Below are 9,838 nucleotides of genomic sequence, written 5' to 3'. Positions count from 1 at the left end.
CATACACGTATAACTCAAAAACAAATCAGATGAACATAAGCAACCAAGTTATCGTAATTCAACATATAGACTAGACGCATTATGTTAAAAAGGCATAAGATCTAGTACCATCCTGCAACCTCTTGCCCTAGAAAGTAGGTAATTTAAGCAACTCATAAAAGGCATTTCCATCCATAATCAACAGGCAGAGTCAACAACATAGCTTCAATCTCAATTTACACAACAAGTTTCCGGCGCCAAACATAATCCAGAGCACCATATAGGTAGATATATAATGATATATTAAGTTGGCATAAGACCATATCCTATTACATTATTTACCCCCTGGCCTTTAGCTCTGCAAGACGCCTTGACAAATCATCTTCATCAACCTTCTCTTGTGACTTGGTTGCCACTGCATGTGCAGCAGGCTGTGGGAGCCCAACAGAGACCTCCAATCCATAGTCATCAGCTACTTGCTGCATCAAGCTGTTGACCTCACCCTCAGGTGTGGATAATGAGGTGGATCCAGCCATTGCATTCTCCATGAACTCTGCCTGGACCTCCATGTTTACAAACTGCTTCTCAAACTGATCCATAGTTTCTGACATCTTCTGCAAATTACCTGCAGCCAACAATGTTTCAAACTATTATCAATACAGCACATTATTGCAAATTCAACCATAAAAGAATTGCCTTTGCCTGCAAGAGAACAGCACAAAACACACAGAAAAATACCCACCAGGATAGGTACAAAATAAACCAACCAACTTTTTCTCATGGCAGATGCCAGAAGTAAAATGAGCTTCAAAAATTGAAGTTTGGGTTTTCATGCATTACATTTTCTTTGTCAACAACTTTCTCACAGATCATTACTAAAAATAGGCCCATGAAAAAAAAAAAACCCACCAGAAAAGAAGTAAACCAAACACCTGAACAAAAAATTTAAGCTTTGTACAAATTCCTCAAACATATAAGGTTGTTGAAAAATAAACCTTTATCATCCACGAATAAACACACAAATTTATCTAAGCACAAGCCAACCCTTATATGATCGCGCCCAAGCTTTTCTTTTCCAGAATTGACATTCCTTATTTCTCGACAGATTAATCACGGTAAAAGAAAAAAATGAAAAATCGAAACTATAATATTTCCAAAGACAACAAACCCTAAATCAACAGTTACAAAGAATTAAAAAATTACCAGTAGCAAGAGAAGACTCAAGCGATTTAACGATGGAAGCCATGGACTTGTTAATGGTGGTCATCTTAGCCTGCGTATCGAGCCTAGCAACGACAGCATCGAGCCTGGACGCAAGCCTGAGGTAGTTCATCTGCTCGGTCCTCTTACGGATGGCGTTCTCGGCGTAGATCCGTGCCCCATCCACGTTCCCCTTCTCGATCGCCTTCTTGACCTTTAATTTCTCCGCCTTCTCTTCCTTCTCGCACTTCCGGGCCTGCCTTTGCAGCGATTTCGACGTGAACTTGAGGTCCATGATCTGATTCAACAATTTCTCTGTGTTACCCATGGCTGGAAATCAACAAAAACTTCGATTCGAGGGTTTTCAGTCTTGTGTGAATTAGAAAAGATCACAAATTCTGGGATTTGTGTATTTAAATTCGATCGCTGATTGACTGATTTGGATTACGCTTCAAAGTAAAGGAAGAAGGATGTGATGCTGATAAATTACTAAATTATCCTCTGGGAAATTGCGCGTTGGCTCGTGCACCGGACCGTGTAGATGACCAGTGGGCCGAGAACGGAAGCTGACCCTCCGTTTTTATTTTGTTATTTAATTTTCAAAAGAGAGGGGGTACTGAAATTTTGTTTTATGATGAAGCAATTAAAGTTTTTTTTTTTCTATTTTTAATGATAAATGCTGTTATGGAATAAATTTAGAAAGTTATTTAATGTTAATAATTAATTTATAAATAACAAAAACACCTCTAAGAAAAAGACAAGGCCTGTTGTTCTGGAATAAATAAGTCCTGCTACCTTTACAAGAACGCAAGCTATGCTTTCCAGTGGCTTATTAATCTTTGTAGTCTTAAGCAGCAAAAAGTAAGAATAATATTTGCTTGGCAATTTTAAGATGAACATTCAAATTCCCTGTTCTATTAGAAATCATATTCTTTCCCTTCCATAGAGAAGAATCAAATCTATTGTCAAATTGTGATGTGAATTTTCAACTTCACAAAAGGTGATTACAGAAACAACCTGTTCTTCAGAATATGTAAATGGGAAGTGAATGTGAAAGCACACTCTACAATCAGTGCTCACTTACATGCTTAAGCATTTCAAGATCCTAAACCCATGAAATAAACAGGTCTAATCAGTAAAAACAAGAAGAGTGACCAATTAAAGTTGAATTCCTGTAATATCTTCAAATTGTTATGTAAATTTTCATTTCAAATGATCAGACAATCCAGCCAATTAATTACATGTCTATCGATGTTTCCAATTTAATCTCAAACAAGTCAACTGATTCACCATAGTCGCAGAGGACTTCAGCCAAGTAATCCAGTCAGATTCAATTTCAGTATCATCAAGGTTCTCAATGTTGGCATCCATCAAAAAATGCTGCCAACATTTGTTGTTCAGAGAGTTATATTTGCAGCAGCTTGGCTCCTCTCCTCTATCCACCATTTTCTTATATACTTGCTGCAGTTCAAGTAAAACAACAGGGTATAGATAAGTTCCCAAAATACATGCTCTTCCGCCATTCGTACAGATACACTAAAATAGGCATGCAATCCATCAGTAATGAAACTGCCATACCTCAGGGAAATCACTTGTGGTAGATGAAACTATCGACAGTGTCTCTGGATGCCATGTTCGCAATAAATTATCTAATATATCTTCCAAGCTCGTTGATGATTTGATAATTTCAAGCTTAAGATCAAAGACTTGAGGAACCAAGATGTCTCTCAGATCTTCATGAACAATAATATTCTTCATAGACCATGACAGGTAAGGTAAAAAGGAAAATTTTGTAAGAATGTCAAGCACATAATCTTCTAATTGATAAAATAAAAGGAGACAGAATAAGAAAGATACCTCTTTCGAGCGGACAATAAATTTCAAGCCCTTAGAGCAATCAAACTTTCTAAGAAAATTTTGCAATTTATTAAAAGAAAACCCAATACCATCAACGTTATGCAATGTGGAAGGTTCAAAATAAAGCTTTGCCTCCCTCAAACCAGAAGGGTTCAAAGAAGAAAAGGGTATCTTCGAACCCCTATACTCAAATGAAAGAAGATTTGGAGTATCAATATTGGCCTCCCTTAGCTCATCACATCCTCTCAAGACTAGTGTCTTTAGTTGATGACTTGAAATCGTAACACAATGCAAGGCATCACAATTACTTAAGATCAGTTGCTCAAGGACAGGAAAATTTGAAAGCTGATTCTTAAGTAAATCATCTGTCATGTTGGCATCCTCCAAAGTCAAACTTTTCAGAGATTTACACATGGCCAAGTTGATGTTGCAGCGCATAGATCCCTTCCCATGATACCAAAATGTTTGAAGACTTGGTGATTTAACTTCAACTTTCTTCAGCCCATGGCAACAATGTATATCAACTCTATTAAGTCTATTACTAGAAAGCAACAAAGTTTTCAATCCACTGCAGTATATGAGCCTCATATCATCAATTAAAGGGCAACCAAGAATCAGATTCTGAATGATCTCTTCATCAATGTGGATTTTTTGAATACATAGCTTTTGCAAGTTGGACATGTTAATATAATTGCAAGCTCCTAACTTGCAGCCAGAAATCCTTAATGCAGTTAAGGTACGAGCAGTAAAGACAGTTTGAGGCAAATAGTAACTACTATTTTTCTTGCTTGGGATATAGAGATCTAACTCTTGTATGTTGCTTTTAGTTGTAGTACCTATCCACTGATTCAAAAGATCAGATAATTCCAAATTATAGGAGGTTAAATGAAGCATGAATTTCTGTATGCTAGATTTTTGCTCAATGCGGCTCTGCAGGGTGCCATCAACAAAATTCAGAAACATTTCATTCTTCATCTTTATTGCCGCATCTTTTCTCTTTTTGATCCTTTGATAGAGCCTCTTAGAGCGATAATACAATTTCCTCTCTTGCTTTTGGAACTTGCGTTGATCAAACTCCAAGATCAAGTATGAAGCCCATATATCTCTCCACCTCTTGGACAAAATACTGGTTCGAGCTGCATCTTTCCCACAACGAAGAAGAGATAGGATGTGATGGATAATGTGTTCAGGCAATTGTGAGATCAAGTCTGTGGAATCAGATCTTTGGTCCATGGCCTTTAATTCAATTTTATTTTGCTTTGTTTTATGACTGGCACTTTCATCAATCCGGCTTGAAACTTTTCTCTTTCTCTTTCTGTGACAATTTGGAGCCTGTGACGTACACTCAATGAGATCAGTTGACTTGTCCGTAACTAAAAATTTCTTCTCACTCCTGGTTAAAGGTTGTTTTGTCATTCTGCAGGAGTATTTTCCAAATTATTTATTGCTACAGAAAACGGTTCTCATCCTATATTTGAAAAATAAAAGCAAGAATATAATATACCCCAAAAAAATAAACAAAAAGGGATATCAAGACATGCTCAAACAACTATAAATGCAACTAAATTACACCATTGGGATAAAATCATGGTTTTAAATCGCGACGGTCATGGTCACGGCCGCGGTCACGGTCCCAAGTAACGGAAACGGGCCTATAACGGTAACGGTCTATCGCTATGCAATTTTTTTTTAAAAAAATGCAAAAATCATGAAATGAATAAATATTTAAAAATATAATTAAAACTAAAATATCCCACTAAATAATAAGTACAAATATATCAAATGAAGACATTAGATCCACCATTCTTATACATCATTAATATTAATCAATTTCAAACCAAAATAACTAAGAAGATAGTAAATAACTAACCTTATTGCCACCAAAATGAGTGCTTAGGAGATTTTTAATTATCTTGACTTTGAACTTAGGACTGAAATTGGGAGCTCCGATCATTAACTTAGTTTATAAACTTACTTACTATGTAATTAGGAATTAGCAAATATTATTAAAGGTTAAAACTTCCTTTGATATTATTTTCTAATTATTAACGTATTTACCTAAAAATATTCAAAAATAGCTAAAATTTAGAAAAAAAAAAAAGAATAAACAGTAACACACCCTTCAATCTCCTTTACTTCAAAACTACCATGTCTATTTAATAATTCATGCTCTTGAGCTCAAAAATTTATAGAGAAATGAATGATTTCACTTGAGTTTTTTATGAAGAAAATTGCGAGAGTTGAGAGAAAATGGCTTAGTTGCCTAGAGAGAATGAAAAAGTGCTAAAATAAATGAGCCAAGATAATTTTTTGCCCAAAAAAATTTTCCCTCTATTGCATTTCACATGAAATAGGAAAAAAAAAAAGGCTAAGATTTCTTAACTGGAAAAGTGAGGATCGTTCCGACCGTTACACAAGGGTCGGTAACAGCCATTACCTTTAAAAAACGACTATAACGGCCTTTACAGCTACAAATTTAAAAATCCGTTAAACAGCGGTAGTAAAAGTAAGCGTAAGCCAGAAAAACCTTTAAATAACGGCCGTTACGAATGGATAAAATATGCAGCAACCATTACAATGCTTTTATGATGAACCACAAGATTAAAATGAATAATGAATAAAATGTCCAGTAACAAGCAAGTAGTGTGTGTGTGTATTAAGACCCACTATGTAAAGCAAAATTCCACCTTCCAACAATAATAAAAAGAACCACAAGTGTGGCTGCCATATCACTTAGCAGCTACTTAGTTGTGAAATTGACCTTCTCTTTTACCCATTCTTCATATCATAAACAACTATATAATTGATGTGCGTTTGTAGTTGAATTTATTAATTTTTCCAACACCATTTATAAAATAAATAAAAAAAGGTCAAAATCTTACAACTTCACTCTGTTTGGTTACTGAGAAAATAAGGAAATCTAAAAATTTAGTATTGTATTCCTAACATTCTTTCTGAAATAACAAAAACAGGAATCCCAAAATTCAGAACAAAAAAAAGGGGAAGAAAAGCTCTTAACTGTTAAAATCGAAATCCAAAATTCTGAAGAAAACCTGTACAACTAGGCTCGGCAGGGTAAAGCGACTTCGAAACAAATGACATCTGAGAAACGTTTATAATTAACCTACAACGTTCTATTTTTGCTTAATACTAATATTTTCAGAACTTGATTTCACATCAACCATACAGAAACCACTAGTCTAAGGCAAATCCATTCAAATGTAACAAGTCAATTTCCTCAAAACACGAATATATGAACGTAATACAACACTGAATCAGAAGAAGGAAGAGGGTAATCCGAAACTCTTACCTCGAGAACTCAAGAGAGAACCAATCGGCCGCATGGAGAGATCCAGATGATCAATAAAGCATTGAAGTGAGACCCTTATATTCTGCTCTGACTGCTTCAAGCAAGCGAGGCCGATACATGAAAGCTCATAATTCTTTGGGCCTTAGACAGCCCTAATTTGATAAAAAAATATATATATATAATCAATTTTTTATTTTTAATTTAATATAATTTAATTTTCATTTTTATTTTATTAATAGGATTATCCTCTCCTTAAAAATTAATAAATTTTTCATTAATTATAACTTATCTTTAATTTTTGTAAAAAAATTATAAATTAATTTTTTATTTGTAATACTCTAAGTTTTTAAATAATTATTTTGTATTAATACTAATGAATTCATTAATATAATTGTTTAGATAGTCAAAATCAACCTTCTTCTTCCGTCCAACCATCGCAGTGATATCTGGTGGATTTGTTAATAAATATTAATTTTATTTATAATGTCAATATCATTATATATTCAAGGCATACCCATGTATTCCCTTATAGATATATGTATATAGCTAAATCTTAGGCACGGTTTGTATTGTATCTTTATTTGATGAAATTATTGTGGGTGTCGCCTTAAGGTAATTTGGAGCTGTGTACGTGTATCGGCCTGCGTGTAGTGTGATATTGAATATGGGGAAGATAGGTAGAATGGCTGGAGCTTGACTCGCTGGGACTCTATCCTTTTTGTGGATAAGTCAAGGTGAGTATGACTTTGAGTTAATTTCGCTGACTCTCGCATTTAAATTATTAAGAAAAAGTCCGATTTGAGTTGATCTCACTGGCAGAGGTTGGAATTAAGAGAGTTGTATAGGGGATCAGCTCCCATATATATATATTGTAACACCTTAGGCAAATCCCACATCGACAAAACACGGGAGAGATGCTGGGTTTATAAGTTGGTGGTTCGTAACCCCTAATAACGCGTTTTAAAACCGTGAGGGCTTCGGCCCAGAGCGGACAATATCACTAGTGGGCCGGGCCATTATATTTGTGGTATCATAGCCGCTCCGCATGCAACCTTGAGTGATGGTGGGGCAAACCTTAGCGAAAACACTGAGTCTCATAAGGGGGGTGGATTGTAACACCTTAGGCAAATCCTACATCGGCAAAACACGAGAGAGATGCTGGGTTTATAAGTTGGTAGTTCGTAACTCCTAATGACGCGTTTTAAAACCGTGAGGGCTTCGGCACAAAGCAGACAATATCACTAGTGGGTCAGGCCATTACATATATGATATGATTGATGTGATACACGCGTGTGTGAGTGCTCCAAATTATCTTTGTGCGAATATTGTTTGACTTGTTTGGTAATATGTGTGTATATTATATTTCATACATAGAAATGCATTAGGCTTAGATAGTTATAGAAATTGTATTTAAAATCAATATCTTACTCAATGAGTCAAACGCTCACTCCTGTTTAATTATTTTTTCTCAGGTAACAGGAGAGCTCTTTGAGCTTAACTTGCTTTTTTTCTCGCAGGTTTACCAGAAGCAAATTTATTATGTTCTTATTTCCTTATTTATATTCTAGAAACTCCGCATGTACTATTAATGTATTAAACTTTTTGGGAATGTAATAAGTTATCCTGTTAGATGTTGTAAAGGTTATTATGTGGTTGTGCTTGGATGAGAGAGCTGAGCTCCCATTGAATTATATGTATTTCTTTGAGGATTGTGAGGGTGAGCTGAGCTCTCCAAATTGAGATATATTATGATTATAGGTAAGGTGAGCTATTACTCTCCATTGGGTCGCTCAATTTATGGCAGGACTCTGTTCGTTTATTTTCTTAAAATTGGACTATAATTATAGGCCTTATAGTTAGGTTAGGAATAGTTAGGCTTACTACGAGTTTTGGGAGCCTTATGCTGATCCAAGTCCTAGTGCTGGTCTGGCTCAGAATTTGGGTCTTAACAAAGTTGGTATCAGAGCTTAGGCTTTAGATTTATGGGAAACATGTAGAGTATAAGATCCTATTTTGTTTTCTTTTGTAATTCCTTATTTTTAAATTCTACATTATTCCTTGGGTAGTGTAAGAGTGCTTCAGTTTAGCATCTCGATTTTCGTAGAATACATGGTGATGTGAACTAGAGCTAGCAGACATGTTGAGGTCTGCCGTGGGGATACATACTCCATGAAATATTGTGTTTTTATTAGTTTGGGGCTAAGTGGCATGCCTATCTAGCACAAGGCACGAGTACATAAAGGTGAGTTATGATAATGTAGCTGCCCTAAATAGGGGTGAAAGTATCACTACTTGCAGTCATCAGTAGATAGCTTAATCAGAGAAAGTTATGGTATCAGTGGGTTTGAGAGAGATAAAAGATTGGAAAACATGCGGTGGTAACTATGCAATGTTCTCAATATTTATGCTGTAAGCTACAGATTACAGTACCAATATGAGATTATTATATAGAGTTGCATGCTTCCCTGTGGTATTCCATGATGAGGGTGTTTGCAGGCGGCCTCTGTTTTGATACAGTTATGCCAAAAAAAAGTTCTATTTCTACAGGAGAGTTTGGAACTCCTAGTTAGAGGTTTAAAACTCTTGAGCTAGAATATCAAAGGTCATAATTGCGTGGTAATTAGAGTCAGTGACTCGGTTACCCTAGCATGAGCTAGAGTTATATTAGGAGTTGCCATAAGACAAGAGGTTTCAGTTTAGTTGCAAAGTAAAGGTAACATTTACAAAGTGAGACCATTTGGTCTTTGGTATGAGATCTTGGACAGTTTTTCCATTACGATAGACATTTTGCCTAAAGTTTAGTAAGAATAGTATATCCTTTGTGTTCAGTGAGGTGTAAAGTACAACCTTGCTACTTAAAAAGAGATCGAAGGACAGAAATAATGTTCATAGCCTGCGAGATAATGTTTTAAGGAATTTTAGAGTATGATAAGAAAGCAGATAGCTGACATGATTTTGACGCGATGGCAGATGTAGTACCTCTGTTGCAGTCAGTTGTGATGTGAGGTATGATCTTATCCTTTCAAGAGAGACAGAAGGTTACTATTATTGATAGTGATCTACAAAATAGTGTCCCAAATGAGATTATGGAGTGTGGTAGAGAGTTGTTGGCTCAGGTACCCTAGAGAGGGTACAACTTTCAATGTAGAATCATAAGTGATTAGATCGCGATGGACATAAAAGCCTTTGAATTTAATGATAGGTTTGGGTACCCAGTACCTTAAGTTTGGCTATTTAAGTTGAAATGAGAAAATAGAATCCCTATAAATATCCATCTCGGGGTAGTAGAGGGTACTTTGTAGTCTAATGGGCAAGAATAGAGATTTTGCAGTGAGTGATCAACTACTATTCCATGAGTTCCTCCTTAGCCTTTTATTGCTCAAGACAAGAGTATACTCTAAGTAAAGGAAAGGATAAGGACAGAAGTTAGCATAGATAAATCATAACAGAAGGGAAAGATAAAATAGTTGGATCAAATGCAATAGGAAAGAT

General features: G+C 35.6%; 2 protein-coding genes across 4 annotated transcripts; both read right to left on the bottom strand.

Moving 5' to 3' along the window:
• Positions 1-142: 142 nt before the first annotated feature.
• On the bottom strand, positions 143-1,823 carry LOC110665812 (ESCRT-related protein CHMP1B). The gene is made up of 2 exons (XM_021826086.2): positions 1,183-1,823; positions 143-604 (listed from the first exon to the last, which is right to left on the bottom strand). The coding sequence occupies exons 1-2, from the start codon at positions 1,505-1,507 to the stop codon at positions 318-320; spliced, it is 612 nt and encodes a 203-aa protein (XP_021681778.1). The 5' UTR covers positions 1,508-1,823; the 3' UTR covers positions 143-317.
• Positions 1,824-2,330: 507 nt separating this feature from the next.
• LOC110665811 (F-box/LRR-repeat protein At2g42730) lies at positions 2,331-6,483 on the bottom strand. 3 transcript variants are annotated; one of them, XM_021826083.2, is made up of 4 exons: positions 6,347-6,483; positions 3,037-4,453; positions 2,758-2,931; positions 2,331-2,640 (listed from the first exon to the last, which is right to left on the bottom strand). In XM_021826083.2, the coding sequence occupies exons 2-4, from the start codon at positions 4,450-4,452 to the stop codon at positions 2,425-2,427; spliced, it is 1,806 nt and encodes a 601-aa protein (XP_021681775.2). In that variant the 5' UTR covers position 4,453; positions 6,347-6,483; the 3' UTR covers positions 2,331-2,424. The 3 variants fall into 3 exon arrangements, with proteins under 3 accessions (XP_021681775.2, XP_021681777.2, XP_021681776.2); XM_021826085.2 differs by having other exon boundaries at positions 3,037-4,368; positions 6,347-6,473; XM_021826084.2 differs by having other exon boundaries at positions 3,037-4,504; positions 6,347-6,467.
• Positions 6,484-9,838: the final 3,355 nt, after the last annotated feature.

This window comes from Hevea brasiliensis, chromosome 6 (genome assembly GCF_030052815.1).
Source record: "Hevea brasiliensis isolate MT/VB/25A 57/8 chromosome 6, ASM3005281v1, whole genome shotgun sequence".
Taxonomy (NCBI): Eukaryota; Viridiplantae; Streptophyta; class Magnoliopsida; order Malpighiales; family Euphorbiaceae; genus Hevea; species Hevea brasiliensis.
The sequence above is the reverse complement of the archived record's forward strand: the minus strand, read 5'-3'. Positions and strand labels throughout refer to the sequence as shown.

Excerpts from the sequence above, each read along its gene's own strand:
- LOC110665812 (XM_021826086.2), bottom strand. The coding sequence starts at position 1,507 with ATGGGTAACACAGAGAAATTGTTGAATCAGATCATGGACCTCAAGTTC. Across the intron at positions 605-1,182 it reads TGAGTCTTCTCTTGCTACTG|GTAATTTGCAGAAGATGTCA; the intron begins GTAATTTTTTAA and ends TGTTGGCTGCAG.
- LOC110665811 (XM_021826083.2), bottom strand. The coding sequence starts at position 4,452 with ATGACAAAACAACCTTTAACCAGGAGTGAGAAGAAATTTTTAGTTACG. Across the intron at positions 2,932-3,036 it reads TTATTGTCCGCTCGAAAGAG|AATATTATTGTTCATGAAGA; the intron begins GTATCTTTCTTA and ends TGGTCTATGAAG. Across the intron at positions 2,641-2,757 it reads CCACAAGTGATTTCCCTGAG|CAAGTATATAAGAAAATGGT; the intron begins GTATGGCAGTTT and ends CTTGAACTGCAG.